General features: G+C 51.5%; 1 protein-coding gene across 2 annotated transcripts in view; it reads left to right on the top strand.

The window, feature by feature from the left end:
- The window catches only part of LOC138822767 (myelin transcription factor 1), a 69,951-nt gene that overhangs the window by 36,417 nt on the left and 5,670 nt on the right, over positions 1–27,864 (top strand). The window contains exons 6-21 of one of the 2 annotated variants that reach the window (XM_070015709.1): positions 534–781; positions 2,418–3,332; positions 5,588–5,722; positions 6,253–6,343; positions 7,328–7,441; positions 10,092–10,306; positions 12,056–12,180; positions 12,914–13,183; positions 15,551–15,705; positions 16,539–16,601; positions 16,711–16,779; positions 19,184–19,246; positions 19,642–19,725; positions 23,471–23,692; positions 26,383–26,474; positions 26,960–27,063. In XM_070015709.1, the coding sequence (XP_069871810.1) occupies positions 534–781; positions 2,418–3,332; positions 5,588–5,722; positions 6,253–6,343; positions 7,328–7,441; positions 10,092–10,306; positions 12,056–12,180; positions 12,914–13,183; positions 15,551–15,705; positions 16,539–16,601; positions 16,711–16,779; positions 19,184–19,246; positions 19,642–19,725; positions 23,471–23,692; positions 26,383–26,474; positions 26,960–27,063 (2,965 nt within the window). Of the gene's footprint in view, positions 1–533; positions 782–2,417; positions 3,333–5,587; positions 5,723–6,252; positions 6,344–7,327; positions 7,442–10,091; positions 10,307–11,974; positions 12,181–12,913; positions 13,184–15,550; positions 15,706–16,538; positions 16,602–16,710; positions 16,780–19,183; positions 19,247–19,641; positions 19,726–23,470; positions 23,693–26,382; positions 26,475–26,959; positions 27,064–27,864 lie in introns of both variants that reach the window. The other variant, XM_070015708.1, reaches the window with a different exon arrangement.

Raw genomic sequence — 27,864 nt, 5'->3', positions numbered from 1 at the left:
ATGCCAGGTTCACAGGATTGGTGTGGATGTAAAAGGCAGAAGATGAGACATAAGGGGTGAGAGTGAGGGGAAATGATTGGAGACTGGGTTAGGGTATCTGTGGGATACTGGCTGGATCTGGTGGGATGACTTGGAGAGAAGCAGCCCAGGTCAGCAAGGCCCTGAAGGACTAGGAATCCTTGCTGCAAGGGTAGAGGTGTCCCACTGCAATGCAATTTAAAATATAACCAGGAACTTTTAAACGGATACGTATGTATACATACATATATATGTGTGTGTGTGTTTATATACATACACACACATTTAAAAGTTCCTGGTCCGATACATATATACGTACATACATAAATACATACACACATATACACAATTAGATGTAAGATTTTAAATATATCAGAGCTTGGGGCTTCCAGCTGAGAGTGGCAGCAGAGGGAGAAAAACCCCAGGAGATGCTCACAGGGCTCAGATGCTCACAGATGCTCAGAGGCTTCTGTGGCCTTGGCCTGGCCTTTTGCCTCACCCTCTCTATCTCCCAGTTTACAGAGTTGTCCTCTGGCCAAGAAGAGGAAGCAGGAGGGCACTGAGGCTGAGCACCTGGTGTCCAAGAGGAAGTCGCACCCCCTGAGGCTGGCTCTGGATGAGAGCTATCGTGTGGACAGTGACGGCAGTGAGGATGCGGGGGTGAAGGAAGCCTCTGTCTCAGACGAATCGGAAGGCCCTCTGGAGGAGGCTGATGCTGAGATGTCAGGACAGGAGCAGATTCATCGCTTGGAGCCAGCTGAAGGTGCTCTGTCGCTCTTTCTTCTCTGAATAAAGGCTGCTTAGTGTGGCCTGGAGAATTGCAGCCTGTGAGCAGGGAGGGAGCTAGCCTGAGTGAGTAGAGCCTTCCCGAGAACAAGGCATGTGTTGTGCCAACACGGGCCGCTTCCTGAGAGAGGAGCTGCCGGGGCTGCAGGGGTTTGTGGTGTGTGCAAGTATCACGTAGGGAGAAGTGGGAAGGCATGCAGACCCTGAGCTGGTGTGCATGTGCACCAGTGTCTGTGCTATGTGTAAGATGGCGTGTCTGTGGGGGCTCTCAGATGGATTTTGGAGACGTTGGCTCAGACACTAAGGAGAGGCGTGAGGAAGTACCTCAGGTCGCACATCACATGATGAAGGACGGAGTGGGAACTCCAAAGGGGGCTTCAGAGGAACGTGGGGAAGCTGAGGGAGGAGAGAGGGAGTCAAGGGGCTCCGCGCTGTGGGAACCACAGGATTAACCACAGGGAGGACCTGGACCTTGGCGAGTGTAGGAAGGGGTAGTCTCTTGATCTCCAGAGAGGAGTTTCTATCATTCCCCCAGAGCCCTGGCAGAGCGGCAGAGTTCAGAGTGAGTTCTGGGAGTTGGAATGAAAATTGAGGCCCAATCCTTCTCAACCTCCTTCCCCACAAGCTTTTGGGATCAGCTGACTTTGAGATGGACTTTTGCCATTTGCGGCAGTACTGGGGCCGGGGAGCTGGGTAGAGCTCACCCCCATTTTATTGGCAGGTGCTGTATCACTGAGTAAGGTTCCAGCCCTTTTATTTTGGAAGCCATCCAGGCTGATCCCTCTCTGATTTTCTTCTAGTCCTCTGGAGCAAGAGCATGGTCCATGGAACCAAGGTAGCTTCTGTGTTCCAGGTAGAAAAGACCCTGATATGCATGCTTGTTAGGAGAAGGCTATTTGGAGCTGAAGCCCTGGGTCAGGTCTCGTGGCTGGAGCTATCTGGGCCTCCTCAGTGTGTGTGAGCATACAGTAGCAGCACATGCTCCTGCTACTGACTGTGAGTCCCACGGGGCTGGTGTGTAGTCAACTCATCTTAGTTATTGGAGTTAAAAGCTATAAATTTGGTTCCTTTAAATATTATTACAGATGTGTGTGTGTGTGTGTGTGTGTGTGCACATGTGTGTATGCTGATACTGAGGCTTGAACTCCAGCTTTTGTACCCTTGGTTGGCTTTTCCACTCAAGGGTAGCACACTATCATTTGAGCCACACCTCCACTTTCAGCTTTTTGCCAGTCAATTGAAGGTAAGAGTCTCACAGACTTTCTGTTTGGGCTGGCTTCGAATCTCAGATCCTCAGATCTCAGCCTCCTGAATAGCTAGGATTATAGGTGAAAGCCGCTAGCACCTGGCTTTCGTTAGGAAATAACTGGAGCTGAAAAATATCAAAGTGACTTAATTCTTGGCTTTCAGGGGACAGAGGCATGCAGGATCTCCCTGGTCTTTGCATCCAGGCTGAGGGCTGATGGGAAGGGCCACACCTAGATCCTGTACCTCTTCCTAGACTTTGGTATCTGGGCAATCAGGTGGAAAGGTGGCTTCTGGTTAAGAGCAGAGACCTGGAGATACTCTGTCTGTTCTCCTCCAGCCCCCATTGTGTTTCTGATTTTATGCAGGAAGGAGCCCCATCAAGCCTCATTTTGGATCTAACCCCACCAGTAGCCCCTCTGGTCCCTCCAAGAGCAGCTACAGCAGCTACCAGGGAATCATTGCAACCTCTCTTCTAAACTTGGGTCAAATTGCTGAAGAGACCCTGGTTGGGGAGGACTTGGTCCAGGTGGCCAAGCCAGTCCCCAGTGTTGTGCACCTGCTCCAGGAGGAGACTACGGAGGGGGCTACCAGTGATGAAAGTGAGAAGGAACTCTTTATCCAGCCAGAAGATGCAGAAGAGGTCATTGAGGTCACCAGTGACCATTCCCAAGAGCCCTGTGCCCAGTCCCTGGAGGATGTGGCCAGAGAGGAGTTCAGTAATCAGAAAGGTGTTCTGAGTCAAGAAGAGGAGGAGGAGGAGGAGGAGGAGGAGGAAGAGGAGGAGGAGGAGGAAGAGGAGGAAGAAGAGGAAGAGGAAGAAGAAGAGGAGGAAGAGGAGGAGGAAGAGGAGGAGGAGGAAGAGGAAGAGGAGGAGGAGGAGGAAGAGGAGGAAGACAGGGAAGAGGAGGCAGGTCCTGATGTGATTTTCAGGGAGGCCATCTCTCATACTTCTGCCCAGAAGGGCCCTGAGCCCCAGTGTCCAGAACCACACAGTCCCAAGCCTGAGTACTCAGTCATTGTGGAGGTTCGCTCTGATGACGACAAGGATGAAGATGCTCGATCCCAGAAGTCAGTGGTCACAGATGAGTCAGAGATGTACGACATGATGACGCGTGGAAACCTGGGTCTTCTGGAACAAGCCATTGCCCTGAAGGCTGAGCAGGTGCGCGCTGTGTGTGAGCCAGGCTGTCCGCCAGTTGAGCAGAGCCAGATGGGCCCAAGTGAGCCAGGGAAGGCGCTGAAAACTCTGGATGCTGTTCGGAAGAGCTGTTACAGCAAAGGTAGGCTGGTGTGGCCTGCCTGGCACTTTACCAAGGAGTGCAGCCTTACCCCAGGCATGCAGGCTAGGGAGAGACATGACCACAGGTTCTTACAGCTGGGGTGAGGGAAGAATAGAAAAGCAGATGGAACAATACACACAGAACTGTGCCAAAGAGGAAGGAAATGGGCTGTACTCCTTCAAGTAGAGTCATCTGGAGAGACACATGAGGGTGAGCTGTGTAGAAGGGGCTAGGTGGGAGAGAGAGACGGCGGTAGGAGGGCTGGTGTCCCAGCTCGTGTGCTGCCGGCTGGTCAGTGCCACCCCTCCCTGAGTCTGTGGCAGGGGTCGTACGGTGATAGACCCTGACACTGGGCAGCCTTCAGTCATCTCCTGCTCCTCTGTGTGGTTGAGACCATTAGGCAGACACAGGGTTATTAGTTTGCTCTTGCTCCTCTGGGGGTAGCAGCCTGCGGACAGCCCTGCATTTGCACCTGGGTTTTAGTTTTAAAGAACCTAGGGTGCGAGGATGGCATTCCTCGGCCTCACAGAATGGCTGTGGTGGGGAGTCAGCCCAGCCTGACTTCTGGAAGGGGTTTGGGCCTGGGTTGATGTTGGGGATGGGATGGACACAGCAGTTCAGGTCCGAGGAAGTGTTGTGACCACCAGCATCCGAAGGACGGGCTGGTCATGTGTGTTCTTCTGCCCATGTCATGTACTCTTAACCCAGACAGGGGCCTGGGGCTGCTCCATAAGTGAACTAGCTTGTAATGCTAGGAGGCCAGGCCTTGGAAATGCCACCTCTGACCCTTACACTTCTCTGAGCCTGATGTCTCTACTCTCCTAATTTCAGGGTGTTACCTTGACCTCAGTCTCTTCTTTCCCTCTCCAAGGCTAGGTTCTTTTCTCTGGATAGAGTTAGGTAGTGGGAGTCCTTGTGCTCTTATACAGCCTGCTCTCAGGAAGGGCAGCAGTGTGTGTGTGTGTGTGTGTGTGTGTGTGTGTGTGTGTGTGTGTGTGTGTGTGTGTGTGTGTGTGTGTGTGTGTGTGTGTGTGTGTGCGTGCGTGCGTGGGTGGGAATGCAGTGAGTATGTGTGAGACTCAGATAGGAGTCAGGGGCCAAGAAGTTAAGAGATGCATATATGGGGAGCCCATAGGCTACACACATGGTCATCTCAGCCAGGAGATCTGTTGGTACAGATACCGAGATATACCTTCTGGGAATATCCATGTCTATGAGACAAGGGGATAGAAACTGAAGGCTTAGGCTTGGGGTCATGGGCATCAGGGAACACAGATTGAAGGTGACAGACTCAGAGCCAGGTTTGAGGCTTTGGGTCTGTAGAACAGGGAAGACTCTGGTGGGACACCTAGTGAGCCCAGGTATGTGAAGGACTTAGACTTGTGGACAAGAAATAGAATGCCCGGCATTTAGGGGTAGATTTTGAGGACATAACCCAGGAAGACGTGGAGGGTAGATTTGGTAATATCAGACAGGGCCGTTTGGCTGTAGGAATTTGCACACATGTGGAAGGGCAGACAGTGGGGCTGATGTTAGGGGTAGATGAAGTAAGTGCTCTGGACAAGGCACGTATGAGGTACAGATTTGGGGGCTCCTCAGGACACTGTTGCCCAGACGAGTGGAAACCTGAATCCCTGTCCATTCAAATTTGGAAGGGCAGAGCCAGGGCTTCTTTTCTTTGGAGCCCTCCGCCAGGCCTGCCTTTTGTGGTGCTGGGTTTCTGGGCTTGGCTCTGGACTAGCCTATCCAGATGCCAGCCACCCTCTGAGGATCCTCTTCTAGTCCCCATACTTACAGTGTGCCTGTGCCTGGGCTGATCAGTGCCAGGAGAGGTCAGTAACTATGACTGACTTTTTTTTTTTGTTCAGGCATTTAATTGTCACACAGCCTTGAGTAAATGACTTAACCTCTGTTCTCTTCACTTCATCAAAGCCCAAAGTCACCTTTTGTCAGGGAGAGTGACAAACGCACTCATCTACGAGGCCTCCATAGCTGTTTGCAGCCACGACCTGGGCTGTTTTCTTCAAAAGTTTGCCCCCCTGCATTTAGGGTAGGAGAGAGCCACTGGCTTAGGCCTATCTAAAGATGATTCCATCTTTCCCGCTTTCCCGCTCTGGCCCCTCTTGGCTCCTAAGCAGTCTCACACCCCTTGCTTCTGGATATTAGAACGATGGAAGAAGTTTTATCTGTCTCTTTCTTCTTACAACCACTACCCAGCCTCCTGGCTCTATGGGGGTGTATCTTGTATGTTTTAGATTCTTCCAGAACCGAGAAGCGTGAGATCAAGTGTCCAACACCTGGCTGTGATGGAACTGGCCATGTTACTGGGTTGTACCCTCACCACCGCAGCTTGTCTGGCTGTCCCCACAAGGACAGAATCCCGCCAGAGAGTAAGTAGCTTCACAGCCCGAGGCTCAGGCTCCTGTGGTATTAGACATGTCCACTGGAAGGGGCAGCCTGCCCAGAGCCCTGTCCCTTTGGGATTCCCAAATGCTCATTCTTATTCCCTCAAGCGTCATAAGCCCAAATCTGAGCCATATAAGGCAGGGGATGTAACTGGCTCAGATCTCCACCTAGAAATTCCAGGTTGGATCAGAGTCCCTGATAGATACAGACGCATATTGTGAAAGGCAATGGCTATGTCTTCTGTGACCTCTGTGTCTGAAAGCTTAACCCTTGGTCTGGATGAAGAAATTGTGGAAATTAGGTTCAGAGTTGCAAAACAGCGGGAAGGCACATACCCAAGTCGGCTGGAGACAGTGCTCGCATTTGTGGTTCTGGTCTGGAGCTGCCCAGGGTTGTTGCTTCAGGCCATCACGGCTTCCCTCTGCCGACAAAGCCTTTGGAGGGCTCCTGGATCTCCTTGCACTGACCCCTTAAGCACACCTGCTCACATCTGTCCTCCCTGCTTCTTCTACAGTCTTGGCCATGCATGAGAACGTGCTAAAGTGCCCCACTCCTGGCTGCACAGGCCAGGGCCACGTGAACAGCAACCGAAACACACATAGAAGGTACTGGTTTGAGCTGGGCTGAGGTGGGGATGCGGGCTGCCAGATCTGTCCCAGGGCCCTTGTCTTGGAATGGCTCTGGGCAGACGTGTAGCTCCTGAGAAATGCTGTGTCCTTGCTTGGGCAGGTGGCAGCTGGTGAGACCAGATCAGGGTGTTGTAGCTAGCACCCTGTGAGCTGGGGCACACGTGCACCTTTTCTGAGAAGTCTCATGCCCTTGTGGGCGTCACAGCCTGTCCACTTTTGGAAAATCTCCTGTCTGTGGGTGGAAGGAAACAATTGAGAACATAAGCAGGAAACTCAGTGGCCAAGGCTGCACTCTGGGGCTGCTTTGGAGGAATTCCAAGACCAGTGGTCACAAGGCTTCTGTTCACTGTCCATTCAGTTGTCTTGTTTTCCTCCGTGAGAATGGATCAGACCCATACCCACCTGGAGAGCAGCAGGTGGTAATCTCGTAGGGTGTGTCTGAGCCCCGGTGGGCACATTCTTAGCTGGGAGAGTCGCCAGGGCTTTCAAGACCACTTTGTTCAAAAAGAGTCAAGTGCCCGAGTCAGTGTGATTGTGTGACCCCCACAGTCTAGGAGTTGGCACTGACAGATGAACCTGTTCCCTTCTTCTCTTTTGAGGGGAAGATGCTTTCCAGGGAAGGATAGGCATCTTGCAAGTACTGTGTCCAGGTTGTGGTCAGTTTCCTTGACAGTGTGATTCAGAGTTGGCTCCAGATTCCAACCTTGGGAGGAGGGAGGGGAGGAGCGAGCTTAGTGACTGACCCATGGAGAAGAGGGGGTCTGCCCAAGGCTTGCACTTTCTTAAGCAAAAATGGACTGAGAAGCCTGTACGTTGAGAACATAGGACAAAGCTGGACAAAAAGCCCTGTCCTGTTGGAATGTCAGTTATGCTCCTGACTCTGGGCCTCACAAGCCTGCAGCTCCTGGAACAGGCCTGGGCTGGGGAACGCCTCAATGTCTGTCCTTTTCATTCTTCTAGTTTGTCTGGATGTCCGATTGCTGCTGCTGAAAAATTGGCCAAGTCTCATGAGAAGCAGCAGCCACAGGCGGGAGACCCTTCCAAGAATAGCTCCAATTCAGATCGGATTCTCAGGTGGGTGAGATAAGCCACAAAATAGAAAGGACTACCTCCTAGATGCCTGCCGGCAGGGTCCCTCGCTCAGTCTCAGGTGGGGTGTGTGTGTGTGTGTGTGTGTACAAACACATGTGTACCTCGGCATACAGGGCCAGTCTCACATCTGTCAAGCTCTCTAGGGCCCCAACCAAGGTGTAGATATCTGCCTGGCTGCCTGGCCTTAGCCTTAGACCTTGCCCTCTTTCAAGATATCTAACCCGACCAGTTCCTTTATTGGAGGAACCATGTGCAGAGAGAGACTGTGCCAGTGGGAAGGAGCATTTTAAGCAGGAAGCATCTGGCTGCTCTCTTTTCTCTCCCATCCCAGAGTTGACCATACACAAGATGAGGGGGGGCATAAGCCTTGCTCCCCAAAGTACTCCTTTTGTATGGTCACCTGCTGGCCTGTGTGCAGGTAGGTATGTGTATGTGTGTCTGAGTAACCATTTGCTGTGTATGCATCCATGTGAGTGTGTTTAGACAAGTGTGCAAGTGCATGAATAAATGTACTTCCACCAACAAGGAGCATTCTGAAGGGCTGTCCAGAGCACATCTGCTTAGTCCCCCATTCAGGAAACCCTAGAAAGTAGATGTCACACATAAGATCAGAGCCTGAGGGACTCACTTGAGGCTCCCCCTCCAGCCTGTCTTCAGAGATGTCTCTGGAGTGCAGTCCACTACTGTCTCTGTAGGTGTGGGGGTATGAGTCCTGGAAGCACAGGTGCAGTTGGCTGGGAGGACACTCCTTCCTTTCCCTACTTGCTCTTCTCACTCAGAGGACACTTTGCTCTTCATTTCTCTGAGAAACTAGGACTGACTTATGTTTTCCTTTTCCTGTGTTTTGGACACCTGTTCCATTTCTGTCTCCTCGCACATGAGTGGGAGACAAGGGTGGCATGCCACTGCTCTGTTCTTGTAGGCCCCCCTAGCTACCGCCCTCTTCCTTTCCTGGCACACTCCAGCCAGATGGGAGCTGCCCACTTAGGCTTTGCCATGTTTGGCTCTTCTCCGGCCTGTTTCAGAGGCCCTCTCCCAAAGAACATTCCCCCGCACTATAGCTCTGGCTCTCCAGCCACATTGGTATTCCCAGTCTTTGGAGCACTCAAGTCCTACCCATTGGCACTTTTAACTCTGCTGGTCCCCGGTGGCATAGTCCCACCAGTTGGCTCTCAGACGGTTTTTACTCTGTCTTATGCTCTTACTTCTAGCTTCCTGTCAGTTATTATTTGATTTTTTCCCCGTGTTTTGGTGTAAGACACTGACAGAAATGTCAAAAGAGGCCTGGACGTGACTTTGCTTGATGTCCGTGAGAGGACAGGCTCTGAGACTTCACTCTCGGGGACTCTGGCCTTCGTTAATATCCACCTGTGAAAAGCAGACAGCAAACAAAGTCTCATGAGACTCCAGTGACATTCTGCCTTCCTCCCCGTGATGAACACTTGCCAGGACTCGTAATGGCAGCACAACACAGAAACCTTTCATGAAACTGTTGATTCTATCTGGGGCCTATATTTCTGGAGTCCTAACCTAGGTTGTAAGGGTTAGTGCTGCAAAGCTTTGCATGTCTCCAACATGAAGTGTGCAGATACTGGCTCAAGCCTGGCCAAGAGAATCTGTTAAGATCAAAGCCAATGTCTCTGTGCCAGTGGCTAGTTGACCTTGCTCTTGCAGCCTCTCCAGATCCTGCTGGGCGTGTCCAGTATGGATTCCCACTCTTCTTGGACCATGGGTTCACCCGATCCCTGCTGGTATCTGGTCTTCCTAGGTCCTTTAGAGTGGGCTCTGTGGTTTGCAGGGCCAGCCCAGTGATTCTCTTCTCAGACCACACTGAAGTTCTATAAGTGTTCAGTCTTCAGAGGTTTTCATCATCATGCTCAAGGGTATTGCTTTGTCCAGTCAGAAAGAATGAGAGCTAGAAAGTCACCTGGGCCCCTTTTCTTTCTGATCTCTCTGAGCCAGTTGGTTCCAAAGCACTTCTGTGCTCTCCTGTCTCAGTCCTCACAGCTCATCTTCCTTTCTACATCCTGTGTTGGGTGCATTGTTTCCCAACAACTCTCCCTGAACCAGTAACAATGAACTGGGTAATCACAATGTCCCTTTTTGTTGTTGGTGACCATTCCAGCAGCTCCCCACTTCAAGAACGGAGGCATTGCCTGAAGGACATAGAAACCTCTGCTCTTAACCCACCATGCCCTAATTCTTGCTTTTGCTGAAGTGCTAGATTATTTTGCCCCTAGAATTCTGCCTTCTAGTGGTCTGCTGTGGTGCTCAGCTGTGCTGCCGTTGGGCTTTCTGCCAAGACCTCATTAATGGTTGCTGAGCTGTTGGACGCCTGCTCGCCTGAGCTCTGGCCTAAGTTCTCCTAAGTCTCAGGCCTTTCCTTTGGCTGCCAGTGGACATACTATGGTTTCTTCCAGGTTGCTATTGTTTCCTCCTTATAGGCCGCCCTTTGTCATACTGTTTATAGGCCTGTCTCAGGGGTTCTTCATACTCTTCATACTTCATAACCAGCTTCTAGGAGCAGGATATGGGAGATGGGTCTCCATTCTTGCTTGGGTGTGATGGGAGGGGTTAACCTGGGATTTCTGGGTTGCGTCCTCACAGGCTGTTCATTTATCTTATTCTTCAGACCCATGTGCTTCGTGAAGCAGCTCGAGGTCCCTCCTTATGGGAGCTACCGTCCCAATGTAGCTCCCACCACTCCCAGGGCCAACCTGGCCAAGGAGCTGGAGAAGTTCTCCAAGGTTACCTTCGACTACGCAAGTTTTGACGCTCAGGTTTTTGGCAAACGTATGCTTGCCCCAAAGATTCAGACCAGCGAAACCTCACCCAAAGCCTTCCAGTGTAAGTTGGGGAGAATGCTCTTGTCTGTCTGTCCTCCCATGTTGCTTCGGAGGATGAAGGAATGCCCTGAGAAGATAGGAGGGATTGGGTTGCAGACCTGAGGTTTCACCTTAAGCTCAGCTGCCCTACGAGGCTCTGTGGAGGCCTCCCTGGGCTACACATTCACTCACACACACTTAGTGTGTATGTGTCTTTATGATTTGTGAAGCAAAAATCAAGGCTTACATTCCATCTACATTCATCTGTTTCCTAATGATTCGTGAAGCAAACACCAGATCTGTTATAGATGTGAATAACTTACTGACACGAGGGAGAACTTCTCTCTCAGTGCAGTTGTTCCCTAACATTGTTGCTGGGAAGAATCAAGCTGAAGGACTAAGTAGGGTAGGATCCTGGAAGGAAGGATCCTGTTACTGGAAGTAATGTTATTTGTGACATTGGCAACACATTTTCTAGACAAGTATACTGACAAAAAACCATTCCTGCAAATCTACGGCAATCTTCCCTGCCCCTCTGTGTGTGTGTGTGTGTGTGTGTGTGTGTGTGTGTGTGTGTGTGTGTGTGTGCTGTGTGTGTGTGCTGTGTGTGTGTGCTGTGTGTGTGTGTGTGTATGTGTGTGCTGGTTCTAGGCTTATATTCAGGGCCTGGGCACTGCCCCTGAGCTTTTTGTGCTCAAAGCTAGTGTGCTCTACCACTTTAGTCACAGCTCCACTTCCAGCTTTTTGGTCTCACCGACGTTAATATTTGGGCTTATTTCAAACCATGGCCCTCAGATCTCAGCCTTCTGAGGAGCTGGGATTACAAGTGCAATCCACTGGTGCTTGGCTTCCTGGCCTTTTCTTGCAACTTACCATACACATTTTTGAATGACAAGCCCATCAGCCTTGGAAATGCATATGAGATAGAAGAATAGCCAGTACACACATGGGACTGGGCCAGGCATTTACCCCAGGGAGCAGGAATGAATTTTCTAAATTAGTAAAATTCCTTGGGTTGGTTGCTCCTGGGCTGGAGGGTCTCTTTCTGATGTCAGTAGATGCTGCTAGTGAGGCTGAAGCTGGGGTCCACATGGAGATGTGCGATGGATAGTGCTTCTAAGGAGGGACTTACAGTGAACTTTCCATATACTTGGATCTTTCTTGTTTCCTAGATACTCAGGGTGTCAGGTGAGTGATTTTTTTAGGCTGAAGTCTAGTTGGTAGAAAGGATAACATTTTATGCCTTCATTGTGGAGTCCTACTGCTGCTTTATTAAGGTAGCAGTGACTATTACTGGGGACACAAAGTTAGCTAGATGTAATGCCTATGGAGAGGAGGTGACAAAAGTTTCCATGTGCATGACCTTTCAACACTCTATTAGGAATTCCTTAGTTTCTTTAGGCATTTGCTGGTAGGCAAGTTATTTTTGTTTGCCCTAGATTTGCAGGAACGGTTTTTGGTCAGTGCTCATGGTGTGCTTTGTAGAGTTTTGCTCCTTCTTTCCAAATTTTGGTCAGGTCAGAAGTGAGATGCCTCCTTTGTATTGGTAAAGGGGGTGGTGAGAGAGGCGTGGGTGGACCCGGGGGGTGGTGGCTGGCCACAAGCCCCTGTCACCGCACCCCGTACTTCACCATGCGTCTGATGTGTCTGTTCAGGTTCATGTCAGCGCAGCTTTGTTCCCTTTTTGCAGCCAAACCTTCCCCACAGGCCCCCTCCCGGGGGAGCACTCCCCCCAGTGGTTATCTGAGGAGCACTTCACCCTCTTCTGCAGGCTTCGACTACTCGCACGACGCCGAGGCGGCCCACATGGCTGCCACTGCCATCTTGAACCTCTCCACGCGGTGCTGGGAGATGCCAGAGAACCTCAGCACAAAGCCACAGGACTTCCCCAGCAAGGTGGGCGTGACCCCGTAGAGCCTCCGAAGGAGGGGGTGGGTAGTTTTCAGTTAAGCACACTGGCTTCCAGTGGGGTCTAGTTGATACTTCCCATTCTTTTCTTCTTTTTCTTTTTCTTTTTTTTCCCCATCTGTTGTGGGGCTTGAACTCTGGGCCTGGGCACTGTCCCTTAGCTCTTCAGCTCAAGGCCACTTGAGCCACAGCACCACTTCTGGTTTTCTGGTGGCTTATTGGAAATAAAAGTCTCATGGACTTTCCTGCCTGGGCTGGCTTTGAACTGTGATCCTCAGATCTCAGCCTCCTGAGTAGCTAGGATTACAGGCGTGAGCCACTGGCACCTGGCGATACTTCCCATTCTTAACTTTGCCCCCTCCTGGTCATGGTCCAAATAGTCAAACAGGATGAATGGGTCTCCCTGAGACAGCCTTGTGTACTGTGCTACGAGGGTCATGTAGATGCCATGCTTTTCAACAGAAGAGCCTAGTGTCACCCAGCCTGGCAGCATGTCTCCTGGGGCTAGCTTTGTGCTGTCTGGAGGGAGAGGAATCAGAGGGCTCCCTCGCCTGCCCTCGGGACGTGATGGCTCCTTCTTGGGCACTGTCCGTCCGGTTGCTGTGCTTCCTCCCGTGAGAGTCCGTGCTTGAGGCTGTCTGTAGCTCTGTAGCGGTACCAGAAGCACAGGTGGGAAGGGCTGGGCTCTCTAACATATATTTCTTCACCTTTGCAATTGTAGTCTGTGGATATTGAGGTAGATGAAAATGGAACTCTGGACTTGAGTATGCACAAACACCGAAAACGGGAAAATGCTTTCCCTAGCAGCAGCAGCTGTAGCAGCAGCCCTGGCCTCAAGTCTCCTGATGTCTCCCAGCGCCAGAGTAGCACCAGTGCCCCCAGCAGCTCCATGACCTCACCCCAGTCCAGCCAGGCCTCCCGCCCGGATGAGTGGGATCGGCCGCTAGACTACACCAAGCCCAGCCGCCAGCGAGAAGAGGAGGTGGAGGAGGTGGGTGCCGGGGCTGGGGGCCGGGAGAGCAGGTTGGTGGCTCCTGCGTGCAGGGCTGCTGTGGACTGTGCCTGCTCTTTAGGAAACTCTTCCTAGGAGGATTCAGGCAGCTGTTTTGGAGTCCATCCCTTTTCACATAGGGTCCTTCACTGTCAGGACAGCTGGGACTCAGGGTCTGACTTCCGGGAGGGGGTCATGGGGGGTCATATGGTACGTTGAGAGAGGTGTTCTGCCCCGGAGAACAGGGCATCCAGTACTGTGTGAGTTCCTGAGGCTATAGGGGAAGAGAGATTCATTTCAGGTGGTGTGGAGGACTTGAGAAAGGCTCAGGTTCCCTTGGTTTCCGCCAACCAGTGGAGCCTATCTGGTGTCCAGACAGGTTTGGCCACTTGGTTCCTTGACAAAGGCAGTAAGGAAACTCTTGGCTCAGGGGCTTGGGCTCGGGGTCCCCATGACAGGTAGTGCCCTGACTTCCCGAGACAAGGAGAATCAGGGAAAGAGGCGATGATAGGCTAGGCATCAGGGTCAGAATTGTGGAGCATTCCTCTTCTAATTGTTCTATCTTCCTAACCATGACGTGAAGAGTCTCAGATATGGGCTGCCCAGGGCTTCCCCGCAGCGGGCTGTTTCCAGGAGCAGAGGCCAGGCCTCCTGTGTGAAGCCTGAGTGCTCCACACTCCTCCCCTCCCCAGGCTCCTCTGGAGAGGATCTCTGGTAAGAAAGGCCAGACACCCTGAGAGGGGGAGGCAGGCCCCTAATCAGACCCTCACACCATCCTTCCGTGGGTCTCAGGGTCACCCCATGTTTGGAGGGGAAGACTGCGTCTCTAGTTTAGATCATGTGGCTCAGTCACTGACCTAAACTTCTAGTACCCTTGGGTGGTAGGCCTCAGAAGAGGGGTCCTGGGCTCATCCTTCAAAGGAGGGAAGCATACCAGGAGTTATGTCTGCCTGGGTCTGGTGAGTTGGGGCTCTGTTAGAGGTAAGGGTGTTCTCTGTGTAATGTCTCTGTTGTCTTTTCTCATCCTGGGTCTTGAAGCTTCTAACATTCCTGCTCTATTCCAGCCTAGTTGTCATGACTTCTTGGCTAGGTCTTCCTTGGTCTCCTTGGTGGATAGATGTTCTAGGCCCCTTCCTTGCCTGTGTGTTGGCCCTGGCTCAATTCTGATCTCTCCCTACTGCTTTAGACCTCTGCCTCAGAGCATTGTTGCCCATCTTCAGGCTGATCGCTGAGAAGTCCTGAGATCTCACCACCACAGCCTGCCCCAGGTTCCACCTTCTGGCAATGTCTAACAGTCTGCAGTCAGCAGCCTTGACTCATCCCTAAACCTTCTCTCTCCCCATTCCTCTCCTAGGCACAGTTCAGCTCCAGAAATGCCTCCTAGGCCAGGCCTTTTCCTGTCCCTCGTCCACTGCCTTGGATTCCTGTTTCAAATGCTCCAACCAGCCCTGCTAAAGGCTTCTATACTGTCCCTAGGTATTCCAGGCCCTTCATTTCCAAAGACCTCTAGAACCCCTCTTCTGTTTCCTGGAGACTCACTTATCCTGGAGACTTAGCCAAGTATGCTCTCTGAGGAGCTTTATTTAATTGCTTGGGAAAAACGAATCACCTTCCCAGAGCCTTGTTCAGTGACAGGACTCCTGACAGCACTAACTACCCAAAGCTGGCCTGCTGGCTGGCGTCTCACAGGCCCTCCTCATTTGTGAGATGGAGTCTGAACAAGCTACCAGGACCTGCGGTAATGTACCTCTGAGCAGCCGTCCTATAGGACGTTACTGTTCTGACTCTGTGGGATGCTTGGACCTCTATGTGAAGAATTGTCCCTTGCCCCTGTGCCTCAGTGCTAAGGCTGCCCATGGTGAACAAAAGTCCCCCAGAACTAGTGCTTAGATGCGTTTGTGACGTGCCTGCTGTGGCCAAGCCACCATGAGGGGGCCCAGGAAGGGGCTATCTCTCAAGGTCACTGAGTTTTTCACAAGCTCTGTCATCACTGTCATCAAGCTTAGCTTCATGGAACCATCCCAGCCCCAAAGGACCCTACAGTCAGGTGTTCATCTTGTGAGTGACTTGGTGGAAGTGGCCCAAGGCCAGGAAAGGTCCTGTCTCTGAAGTGGCTTAGGAGCTGTGGTGTAGGTGTGTGTGTGTGTGTGTGTGTGTGTGTGTGTGTGTGTGTGTGTGTGTGTGTGTGTGTGTGTGTCTGTGTGTCCGCGCGCACATGCGCGTGTAGCTTGGCCTTCCTTTCTCTGTAAGGTAGGAGATGATAAGAAACGCCTTATGGACACTACCCGCAGGGCCCTTCTTCCTTGCCCACCAGGTTGGGTATCTGTCTGACAGTTGTTAAAACCTTTCCTTGCTGGTTTTTTGCAGTCAGAGCCAGCAGCACATTCTTTTGCTTCTTCTGAAGCAGATGACCAGGAAGTGTCAGAAGAGAACTTTGAGGAGCGAAAGTACCCGGGGGAAGTTACCCTGACCAACTTTAAGCTGAAGTTTCTCTCCAAGGACATAAAGAAGGAGCTGCTTACGTAAGTTCTGCCTCAGTTGCTGGCCTCTTAAGAGTCTGGGAAGAATAAGTCTGGTCCTAGCCCATGCCAATAGGTTTTCTCAGTTCAGGGCTTTTCCTGCCTGAGCTGACTGCCTTTCACCAGGCAGCTCACACAGTGATGGAAGCTTCCTGTTCCTGTGCTGTGCTGGGTGATAACACAACCCTCTAAAATCAATTAAGAATGAGGGAGAACTCCTACCCAAGGCTGCAAAGCAGAGTGCAGGGCGGAGTGGGGGATGGGGACGCAGGAGCAGAGAGGTCCACAAGATGCCCTCACCAGGCACAGAGACCCGTCCTCAGCCGCAGTAGCCTCCGGACTCCAGCCCTTCTCTTGAGAAGATCCTTTTAGGGCTGAAACAGGCAGGACTAACCCTTTCCCTAGGGGACTGTGAGGGGCTCTCCATGTCTGGCACCTTTGCCACTAGTGGCCCAGCTCAGGTCTGTGTTCAGAACCTGAGTTGGGGCTGGTGCTCCTCAAGGGCGGCTGTTTCTGGCTCTTGTCCTAAGGTAAGGTCATGCTGCTTCACTGTCTGGAGAGGGAAGGTATACCCACCGACATGCTCGTGGGTACACACATGTGCACACCGCACACAGGTACAAACATAGCGCAAGCTTCAGAGGCACCCTGACTTCAAGTTCTACTTTTCCTTCTTGAGTTAAGTTGTGTGTGAGTGTGCCAGTCCAAGAGGTGAGGGCTGTGGTCTTTCAAGGATGGGGACCTGGGCTAGCCGCCTGCCTGTAGCTGGCTCACCCTGGCGCAGGCCTGCAGGTGTGCATCACTCTCTGTCCTGACTCTCTTTTTCCTTTGTCCAGCTGTCCCACCCCCGGCTGTGACGGCAGTGGCCACATCACCGGGAACTATGCCTCCCACCGCAGGTTCGTGCCCTGCTCCTGGCCTGGCCGCGGTGCTTTGTGGGGGGTCTTCCTCCTGTCCTCCTCTGCTCCCCCTCTGTGGCTTACCCCTATCCCATCTCTTCTCTTTCAGCCTCTCTGGTTGCCCTCTTGCTGACAAGAGCCTCAGAAACCTCATGGCTGCCCACTCTGCTGACCTCAAGTATGTTTGCGCTCCCTGACCTCCTGTCTCTGGCCAGCACCCTTGCTTTGCTCTCTCCTCCATGAGGTTCCCAGGCTTCTCCGAGGCACCGCCCCAGGCTGGCCCCTTCTCTCCTGGGATGGACAGAGGGGCAGGGCTGAGGAAAGACTGACTGCTTGGCTGGGCTGCCTACAGTGCCTATGACCCTTGCCTTGACCCTGCTCCCTCTCCCCTTGGTGGTGGTGGGGCTGCCTCAGGCCCCTGCATTGCCTAACCCCTCCCCCAGCCTCTCCTAAGGCCCCTAGCATGCTTGCTTTGTCCTGAACGGGAAAATCCTGGCACTGGCTGGGGCTTGGTGGCTGCAGGCTGTTGTGCTCTTGCCAAATGAACTGGTACTCATGATTGAAAGTGTCTTGCTTTCCTCCTCTTCCTCCTCCTCCTCCTTCCCCTCCCCCTCCTCCTCTTCCTCCTCCCCTCCTCCTCTCCCTGCTCTCCCTCCTTCTCCTCCCCCTTCTTCTCTTCCCCCTCCTCTCCCTCCTCCCCCTCCCCTTCTCCCCTCCCCCCCCCCCCCCCCGCAGTTCCTTCTCCTCCCCTCCCCCCTCCTCCTTCTCCCCCTCCTTCTCCTCCCCCTTCTTCTCTTCCTCCTCCTGCACTCTGGCTGCTTTGTCTCTTTCAGGAGCTTTCCCAGTTGTCCATGTCTTTGCCTTCTCTTTGCTGACCCCCCCTTTGGCTTCTGAGTCCCTGTCCTGACACATGGGCAGGCAGGCTCTGTGGTCACCCTTAGGCCTGCCTGGCAGCCCTGCACAAGTGGAGTGTAAGCACCCAGAGGTTTCCGGGCATCTGTGCTCTTGGGGCTGGTTGGGGTTCCCACTGCCTTTGGTTTTCATGCCTGCTGTTGAGCTGTGACCCAGGGCTGTGGGGGCCTCAGCTTTAGCCTGGAGCTAAGCAGAGATGTTGGAGAGAAGAACTTCTCTTGTTACTCAGTCTTTCCAGCAGGTCTGGCCCTTCCTCCTTTGCATTTTTATGGTCTGAATCCAGGCCAGAGCTTTGTTTTAGAGCCAGAAAGAAACTGGGTACTGGTCCCTCTGGGATGAGGAATGGGAATACTGAAGGACTCTTTGGGACAAATTCCTGGGCTTCTAGCACCCCCATAACTCATCTCTGCCTAACTCTCGTCACCTCTGTTTCCTCTCTGGGAGTGCCTATGAATACGAAGGTCAGACCTTGACAGCTTCACACTCATGTCCTCACTGTCCCGCTCTGTCTGGTCCCCAAACCAAATTTTGCACACTCAGTCCTGTAGTCTGCCCCCATTTCTTTTCTTGCCATTTTCCTTGTATTCTTTTTTTTTTCTTTCCAATTCTGCTTTTTTTCCCTTAACTATGGCTAGTTTTCATAGCTTTCCAATAGCATTAGAGCTAGTGGTGTGGTCCTTCAATCAGAACATTACGGCCGACAGAGGGAAGTTTGCCTGATCCAATGCCGGGGAAGAACTTTAACCCCAAACTTACAGAGAAATAGCAATGGAAAGTTTCCTTTTTGTGAAATGAGTGGCTGGCTGGCTGAGATATTGAAGCTCTTCTTTGTCCTAGAGCTCTTTCTGAGGATCCCATGGTATCACTAACGGTGGGTGGGTTTGCTGAGACTGGCCAGCTCCCCTGTGTTCTCTGGTATACCGGTGCTCCTCTGGCTCCTTGTTCTGGCTGAGTGGGTGTCATGCTGGCCAAGCTGGGGAAGACAGGGTTCTTTGGGTGGCCTCTCTGTCCATGTCAGATGCTGAGACTCTGGGATATGTTTTCTGTACTGTAAGCAAATCCAAGGGGCATTCACTCTCCTGTTCGTGTGTGGCCAGAGGCTACCTCAGGACACTCAGCTTCCCATTCATGTAGGGCATTGGGCACAACTGCAGAACTGCTAGGGGGTGTAGGCTCTGCTTAGGGCAGGTGAAGGCCTCCCGGGATGGCAGACCCAGAATGCCACCAGCTCAGATAGTTCTGCTGAGGCCACCTAGAAGATACTCATAAACATCCTTCCTAAACTCACATGCTCAAAGCTAAGGCTCAGATGAGTTCTGGATGCTTCTAGTCCAGGCTGAACTTAGAGCCTGTGGTCTTCTCTGGGTGCAGTGGACCCAGAAGGCTGGTCCCAACATGCTGGCCTATAACTGGTATAAAGTTGAGCCCCACAGAGTTCTTTCCCCTCAGTCCCCCACCCTCCTGGCGTGACTGGGGTCAGGACTGAGGCCCTGGGATAACCCTGTCAGATACCTGTTGCTGGCAGTATTGGCGATGTTTCTCTGCAAAGAGGCACTTCCAGTGGGTAGTGGTTTGGGGTCCTGGACGGGGTGGTATGAGATGTGGTGAGAACTGAGTCCAGAGAGTCACACTTCTCTGCGGCTCTGGTCTCATCCCACTTTCCTCTACAGGTGCCCTACCCCTGGCTGTGATGGCTCCGGCCACATAACAGGGAACTATGCTTCACACCGGAGGTAAGCGCAACTTGTTTCCAAGGTGTGTGTGGTCTCTGCCTTAGACAAAGTTCCAAGGCTCTGGGTAAGACATGAATATCGCTAACAACTAGAACACATTCTCAACTTTTCCAAATTGTTGATGCTTCCAGAACCTGTCATGTGGCCTTTTGCAGGAATAAATGAATCAGAGCTAGAGGCTCACAGAGATGCTTCCCCCCACCTCCCGCCCCATCCACTGTCCTGTGTGAACAGTCTATATCTGCTGACTCTGCTCCATAGGACCTGTAGGACTGACTCACCGACAGATCGACTCATTTGTCATCTTTCTCTCCTGAGGGAGGAAGATGAGGCAGATGGGTGAGGGAGCTGCTGTTCTGGGATTGAGGTGGCGTGTTTTCCTCTTCCCAAACCAGCTTGTCAGGCTGCCCGCGTGCCAAGAAGAGTGGACTCAAGGTCACACCGGCCAAGGACGACAAGGAGGACCCAGAACTGATGAAGTACGTTGGGCCATGCTTGCTCCCTCAATGCTTCTCAAAGCTTAGATTTTCCTGTGTGTTACATTAACAAAACAAGCAGAGCAGAGCCCTGCCCTGCATAGTAGTTACAAGCCTTCCAGCACTTGGGAGGTAGCGGCAGGAGAATCAAGGATTCTGATGCTGGTCTGGGTTATGTAGTGAGATCCTCAACAACAAAAACAAAAGTAAAAAACTTCAACAACAAAAAACTTCCTTCTGCCCGTGGCCAGTGGCTCATCCCTATAATTCTAGCTACTTAGGAGGCTGAGATCTGAGAATCGCAGTTTGAAGCCAGCCTGGGCAGAAAAGTCCCTGTGAAACTCTTACTTCCAATTAACCTCAGAGACTGGAAGTGGAGCTGTGGCTCAAGTGGTAGAGTGCTAGCCTTGAGCACAAAGAGGCTCAAGGACAGTGCCCAGGCCTCACAACCACCACCACCACCAACAACAAAAAACCAAACTCCCTTTCTCTTATACCTAATCACCAAACTAATAATGGGAACTTTCTTTTTTTTACTGAAGTGCTTGAACCTGGTATATGGATGTCTGGGTGTTACAATCATATCCTGTGTGCTGGTCCTTTTAGGCTCAGGTCAGAGGTGTTTGATGAGGCTGAGAGGAGACTAACTACTCTGATGCCTAAGGATGGTTCCAGGACACCTGCAGGGCTTGCAATGTGCACTACTGCATGGTAGGAAAGATCAGATAGAACAGTTATGTGTCTCTAACTGGATCCTGCTAGGGAAGACAGAAGACACCCTTGGCTTTGCATGGCCCAAACTCCTAAGGCAAAAAAGTGTAGCCCGAAACTGTCCTTCTCATGGGCAGGGTAGAGGATGATATGTCTTTGAGAAAGGTGTTTGGCTCCTTGTGTGACCCACTTGGATGGGACTTAACGCCATCGCAGGGTTCTTTCTTCCCCCTGTAGGGAACCAGTCCTCTTCAGCACCCATTCGCAAGTATGTGTTTAGGGGCCCAGGCTGTGTCATAGTCTCAGATAAGGCAACCGACTGGCTAATTTTCCCAGGGCATGGGAACGTCAGAGCTGACTGCTAGCAGAGTGGGTAATGGGTCAACAGTAGGTCAATAGGCTTGGCTGCCCAGGGCTTCTTGGTTGTCCAGTGCTTTGAGCTGGCTTGTTTGGGGCTAGGCCTACTGTCTTCACAGGGGCTCATGGCAGCAAAAGAATTCACTTGTAAAGAGGAGCAACTTGGCATGAGATTTCACTCTTCCTCAGAGCTTGCTTCTGCTGTGCCCACCATCTACCCGGACATAGAGAAGGGCCAGCCAACATCACAGTCTTCAGAAGGGCTCATCCCTTTAACTGCTGTTTGGCCTAAGAAAGCTTATATATATAAATTTTTACCACGATAATACAGTGAATGTTCAATTAATGGTGCAAAAATGTGGTTATTGGTATTATGAATGCTATTTACTATATTCTGGGTTATATAAAAATTATTTTTCTTCTCGAGAATCAAGAATTTTCTGTGATCATAGGAATGTAATGCCTTTATGGACAGAGTAAGAATTCTACTGGTAAGAATTATAGGAATGAATTGTGCTGCATTTGCAAATGATAAGATTAAGTTTGTTAGGTTTTTAAAAAGAGGTAGCCAAGTAAGAACAGCACCACGCACGTGGTATTCAGGTAAGGGGTAGGTTTATTTAGTAGACCTGCTGGGACCAGGCAAGGTTGGCACTCCACGTGGCTGGCAAAAGAGGGAGTCTGGCCCTGGGTTAGGCCTTATATAGGGTAGGGGTGGGGGTGGGGGGAAGTGTGTCCAGGTAAAGGGAAATGGGACCAGGTAAGAGGTGGGACCAGGTGGGAGAAAGGTGTGGCCACATCAGATTCAGATGTGACCTCAGTGGATGCAGATGTGACCTCTTCCAGGTGTCCCAGTTGCCTAGGTAATGCAGGTACTGGGCGGGGTCTGTTCGCCATCCAGGAATGGACCTTACAAAGTTTGGCATCTTTTCATATTAACTGGGAAAATTGTCTTCCTTCTCTAGTGTGCTGTCAGCCTTGATTAAAAAAAACAAAAAGCAAGAGTTCTGAGGCCAAGTGGAGACTGGTGCTCTAGTGTTTGTAGGATAGACAAAGTTCTTAATGGCTCCACGGCAAAAGGCGGGGTGCCTGCTAGTACCCCCAATTTGTAGGGCCTTCTCTCAGCCATAAACCAGTCATATTTACAATTCACTAGCATCTTTAGTTCCAAGTAAAGTAGAAATCCTAATGGGTGCACCAGGTCTCCTTGAGGGATGAGTTCTGTTAGCTGATTGGAGCTGTGATTTTGTAGGAGATGCTGACGAGTTTTAATTCTTGACTTCTCATGTTTGTACTGTTTGTGATTTATGTCAGCATTTTGTGGTGAATCCCAGGTGCTAAAGCTTTATAAATGGTATGTTCTAGTGTGGGACTCAGGTAGTGATACTTACACTGCTGTACCCCCTACTGCCCCTGAGAAGGTCCGTCACTGCCCGGCGCCCTGTGTCTGACGTAAAATTCTCTGGCTCCTGCTGTTCTTGCTCCAGATCTCACGTCACTACACACTGCAGCCCACCATGTGCTCTAGTACATGGCAGCTTTCCTGAGTAGCAGGAACGTTTGCCAGCTCATGCCCCATACACGGCTCAACGTGATGTTACCTGGTGATTCTGAGGATTCAATGCAGGCATAAAGAGAGGGGAACCACACCTGAATACGTGGAAGCAATCCCAGTGAACACCAACAACAACCATTGGCAGGGAGGTTCAGAGTTTTGCAAGAAGTGGGTAAGAAGAAGTTGAATTTGTTGCACAGAGTGACCAAAGAGCCACCTCTCATCTGGTCATTTGAACTTGTGATGTCAGGGCATCAGCAGATAACCTTTTTCCATGTCAAACTCTCATCTTGAGGTTGGCTGTGTTTGTCCCAGGTGTCCTGGGCCCACAGCTAGGAGTCATCCAGGTTTGAGGGGCTGGGCATTGAACATGAGCTGCCTGAAGCCCTCATGCAGCTTTTGTCAGGACTGGAGGTTGGGGTGACCTAGAACTGTTGACTTACATCCTCAAGGGCTGGTCCTGGGTCCCACAGCAGAAGCCTCTGCTGCTGGCTCTCACTCTTCCTGAAGGGACCCTGCCCTTGACTTCTCGTTACCTCATGGCTTCTCTGTGAGTGGGCCAGCAGTGCCCTCTGTCAGTCAGTGTGTGACACGTGGTGCCTCATTGGTTTCATTTGTTGGGAGAACTGGAAGTGTGCAGACTGGAGTCTTACCCTGGATGGCCCTGTCCCCCAGATCTCACTAGTCCAGGCCCTCCTTAAGGTGCAAGGACAATCACTCTTTCCCTACCTTGAATACCTGGCAGGAAGGAAAATGCTGCCCCTGGCCAGCCACGGGCAGGATGATTATGGGATGTCTCAGCAAAGTTTTCCACCTGAGCGCTGTGTTGCTGTAAAAGCTACCACACGCTGGCCAGTCAGCCCTAGATTGTGGATGGCAGCCCCTGCTGTCCCTGAGCTGCTTAGTTAGCTCAGGTCTCCCTCCTTGTTTTCCTGATCTCCAGGCCTTTCTGCTGTATATGGAGAAAGAAGGCCAGACTTTCCCCCGGCTCTGGGATTCTGCTATCCTCCTGACTTTCTCAGAAGCCCTCTCTGTATGAGGCTGGGTCTCCTGGGTCTGGCTTGGCCGGTCTTCCATAAATTCTACCCTGTACTCCTGTAGTTACTTTGGCCTTTCTGTGTCCAGGTGCCCGGTTCCAGGCTGTGTGGGGCTTGGCCACATCAGCGGCAAATATGCCTCTCACAGAAGTGCATCTGGCTGCCCTCTGGCTGCCCGGCGGCAGAAAGAGGGCTCGCTCAACGGCTCGTCCTTCTCCTGGAAATCACTGAAGAACGAGGGCCCCACTTGCCCTACTCCAGGCTGTGACGGCTCTGGCCATGCCAATGGTGGCTTCCTCACCCACCGGAGGTACCTGCCCCAAGGCCCTGCTCTCTCTGTCAGCAAGTAGGGGTGTGGCCTTGTTGGGACATGACCCGTGGGATCCGGGAAAGACTAGAGTTGGGTGTGGAAGGAAAAAAGCAAGGCCCAAGTGGGCAACTGAATGGGGGAGCCAAGGATCTATCTGCTTCCTAAGCCTCCCTCCAGGCTGTGATGTTCCTCCAGGGAGTATCACACTGTACCTGGAGACCAAGTTCAGACCAGAACCCTTGAAACCCACGCTCCAGGAGTCTCAGATGTAGCTGCTTGTCCCCCCACATGGCCATAAAGAGACATGGCAAAGGGCAGAGAGAGGGGACTTACTACATAGCAGCCATGGGAACACAGCACTTCAGTAAATCTCCCACCTCTTTGCTGGTGCCACACATTGGCCCCAGGGGGCAGGGGTCAGAGTGATATGCACAGTTAAAGCTTTTTAAGGTCATAGGTGCGGCTTAGTTAACTTATCTCAGATAGTATTGCATATTTGTCTTTTGTCTCAGATGCTTATCAGTGAATCCTGTTCTTCTAGGAGATGCTTTTAAAGTGACTAGAGCTTGGAATGGCTCAGATCAAAGGGCAGAGATAGGCAAAGTGGTGGTAGTGGTAGTAGTGGTGGTGTGTTGAGTGTTTAGCTTTTAGTTAATTCACAAGCCCTGCAAAAACATCTCTGTGTGTGTGTGTGTGTGTGTGTGTGTGTGTGTGTGTGTGCGCGCGTGCGCGCATGTGCTGGTAATGGGGCTTACACAGAGAGCCTCATACTATACTATACTCTTGCTTGGCTGTTTTGCTTAAGGCTAGTGCTCTACCACTTGAGCCACACCTCCACTCTTGGTCTTTGCTGGTTAATTGGGGATAAGAGTCTCACAGATTTGTTTGTCCAGCTTGGCACTGAACCTTGATCTTCAGGTCTTAGCCTCTGAGTAGCTGTATTACAAATGTGAGCTACTGGCACCTGACTAAAAGCTCAGTTTAAGTTGCCTCTTACAACCCTGTCTGTGTTCAAGTTTTCTTACCGACTGCCAATTTTTCAGAAAAAGTTTGTTTTTCATACCTCACTCCCGACCCTCCCCAACTGGGGTCTGTTCTTGAACTTTGGGCAGAGGTGCCTGTCTGCTTTGCTAACAACTTGGTGAATAGACTCTTGTCCGTCAGTAGAACTAGGCATGTCTGTCAGTAGAACTAGGCAATGCTCTTGGTTCTCACCTGCCCCTATCTGCCCCAGGACTCTGTGTGTGTGTGTGTGTGTGTGTGTGTGTGTGTGTGTGTGTGTGTGTGTGTGGTTTCATCAGCAACCCCCACCCTTTCTGTCTCTGTCTTGGGCAGTCACAATGATGGTCAAGGACATGGCGTCAGTGCCAGATCTTGTCCAAATCTGTGTACGGTCTTGGGGCCAGTGCCCATGCTTCTCCATACTTCTTTTTCCTCTCCACCTCCTTCCTTCACCTATATAATTAATGCATTATCTATTCATTTTTAATTAATTAATTAATCAGTGCTGGTCTTGGGGCTTGAATTCAGTGCCTGGGTGCTGCCCCTTAGTTCATTTGCTCAAGAATAGCATTCTACCACTTGATCCACAGCTCTGCTTCCAGCTTTTTTGGGTGCTTAATTGGAGAGGACAGTTTTGCAGACTTTTGTGCCCAGGCTGGCTTGGAACTGTGATCCTCAGATTTCAACCTCCTGAGTAGCTAGGACTATAGGCATGAACCACTGGCACCCAGCAAATGCATTCTTTCAACAAAAACATTTACTGTGAGCCTACCTAGAACCTAGAGCTAGAAATAGAGCAGAGAACAAAAGGACACCAGCTCTTGCCCTTTTGGAGAGTGTTTTGGACAGGCTGACAGACTATAAATGAAAGAGGAAGTTACTTAGTGTGGTGGATATCCGTCATGGTTCTGGGGAAAACAACAGGGAAGCAGGCAAGGAGGCATCCTGAGAAGAAGCTTGTCTGAGTGGCTAGAGCTGGATAAGGATGGCCTGCTGGGTCAAGTAGAGGAGGGTCAAAGGAGAGGAGGCGGAAACATGTAAGCCAGGGTCTGACCAGGCTGCCTTGGTAACCTGGCAGAGCAGAAGAGAGACAGGATCTCCCTTGGACCACAGGATGGCTGTAGGTTCCAGGTTGCAGGGGAGAGGCCTGAAAGGCCAGAGTGAAGGCTGTAGGGGCCTAGACCAGGTAGGTCCCTTTATGATGTTAAGTCATCGAGACAAAAGGAAATCATGCTTGAAAATTTGCACTTTCAATTCATTTTTCTGCTTGACTATCGGTATCTAAGGAATTATCCGTGAATTTTAGTGCTCCCGCACCCTAGGGTCTCTCCAGAGTGAGGGGTTGTCGTCTGTGAGAGGTCAGTGCTGCAAAGCACTAGCAAGCAATGCCTCAGGCCCTAGGGTAGAAGCTCCTGGGGAGAATAACATCCGGGTCCCTCAGATCCTTGTGGCCAGCCACAGTTGTGCCAGATGGGACAGGCCCTGAGGGTACCTGCCTGGGTATTTGTGCTGTCCTCAGGCAGGGCAGGCAGGAGCAGTGGGAGACCATCTGCCATAAGGAGGTCCTTAGGGTCATCTGGAGGAGAGAGAATGTGCCTTGGGCTGATCCTGGTCATTTTGTGGGACCCTGGACTGGTCTGTGGACTCAGCCCCCGGATCGCTTAGTGATGTGTGACCTCTGCTTCCAGTTTGTCTGGCTGTCCCAGAGCAACGTTTGCTGGAAAAAAGGGAAAACTCTCAGGGGATGAGGTTCTCAATCCTAAATTCAAAACCAGTGAAGGTAAGGGTACGCTTTGGGATGTCCCTGCTCACTAACCTTTTTGTACTGGCAGGAAAGGGGTTGGGGAGGGCAAGGTCTTCTGGGAACATGTCCTTGCATGTGTTGATGGGCCTACTGACCTTGGCTCTGAAAGCCCTCGACACCTGGCCTCGATGGTCATGGCAGCACTGACCTCAGAGTTGGTTACTTTTGGTATGAGAATCTGTTGGTAGCGCCAGCGTCCATGCCAATCTGTTTTTGGAGAGCGTGCCTCATCTAGTGTAGAGACAGCATTTCTGGACATTAACACCTCCAAAGAGACCTGTGTCCCCCCACTGGCTCCAGCCAGGAGCCACGCAAGCCTCACGTTGTGCTTCCACAGAAGCTTCCCATGCCCAGGCCCCGGGGTTCATCTGGGGCAGGCGGGTGGGCCTCAGGGGCTTCTATATCCCACTGGCTGGTCTGGGTTTAAGACCAGAGACACAGCTAAGCTTTCTTTCTGGCAGTGCTGGAAAACGACGAGGAGATCAAGCAGCTGAACCAGGAGATCCGAGATCTGAATGAGTCCAACTCAGAGATGGAGGCTGCCATGGTGCAGCTGCAGTCCCAGGTGGGTGGCACTGGCCTTGCCTGACTCTTTCTAGCAGGAGCCAACCTTGGGACTGTGGGAAGTCTACTTCCCCCTCCTCCTCTTCTTCCTCCTCCTCCTCCTCCCCCCTCTCCTCTTCTTCCTCCTCCTCCTCCTCCTTCTTGTCAGTCATGGGACTTGAACTCTGGGCCTGGGCACTGTCCCTGAGCTCTTCAGCTCAAGCCACTTGAGCCACAGCGCCACTGCCTATTTTTTGGTGGATTATTGGAGATAGAAGTTTTATGGCTTTTCCTGCCCAGGCTGGCTTTGAACTGCGATCCTCAGATCTGAGTAGCTAGGAATATAGGCTTGAGCCACCAGCACCTGGCATTAAAGTCCACTTCTGAGGTTGAGACTGAGCTTATTGTCTTCCTAGTGACTTTGTGAATCCATTGGTGTGGTTGGGACTGAGCTGCCTGGCAGTACCATGCCCATCACACAGTACTCAATGTGTGCTGGTAGGCTGTCCACCCATCCTGTGGTGGTGTGAGGGGCTCTCACTCCACAGGTGGCCTGACCCATTAGTATTAGTTATTCTCTTGAGTTAGTTTCATTTGTGTGAGTAGTGTGAATCCACTAGCACTAACCTTAGTAATCCTGTTCAAGTTCCCAGTCTTCAGAGGTGTTTGTTAGTTAGTTAGTTTGTTTTGCTAGTCTTGGGGCTTGAACAGAGCCTGGGCACTGTCCCAGAGTTTCTTTATGGTCAAGGCTAATGCTCTACTACTTGAGCCACAGTACCACTTCTGACTTTTTCTGAGTGATTTATTGGAGATAAGAGTTTAT

This window comes from Dipodomys merriami, unplaced genomic scaffold (genome assembly GCF_024711535.1).
Source record: "Dipodomys merriami isolate MVZ:Mamm:240054 unplaced genomic scaffold, mDipMer1.0.p SCAF_1142, whole genome shotgun sequence".
Taxonomy (NCBI): Eukaryota; Metazoa; Chordata; class Mammalia; order Rodentia; family Heteromyidae; genus Dipodomys; species Dipodomys merriami.
Note: the sequence above shows the minus strand (reverse complement) of the source record. Positions and strands in the feature narration are given on the sequence as shown.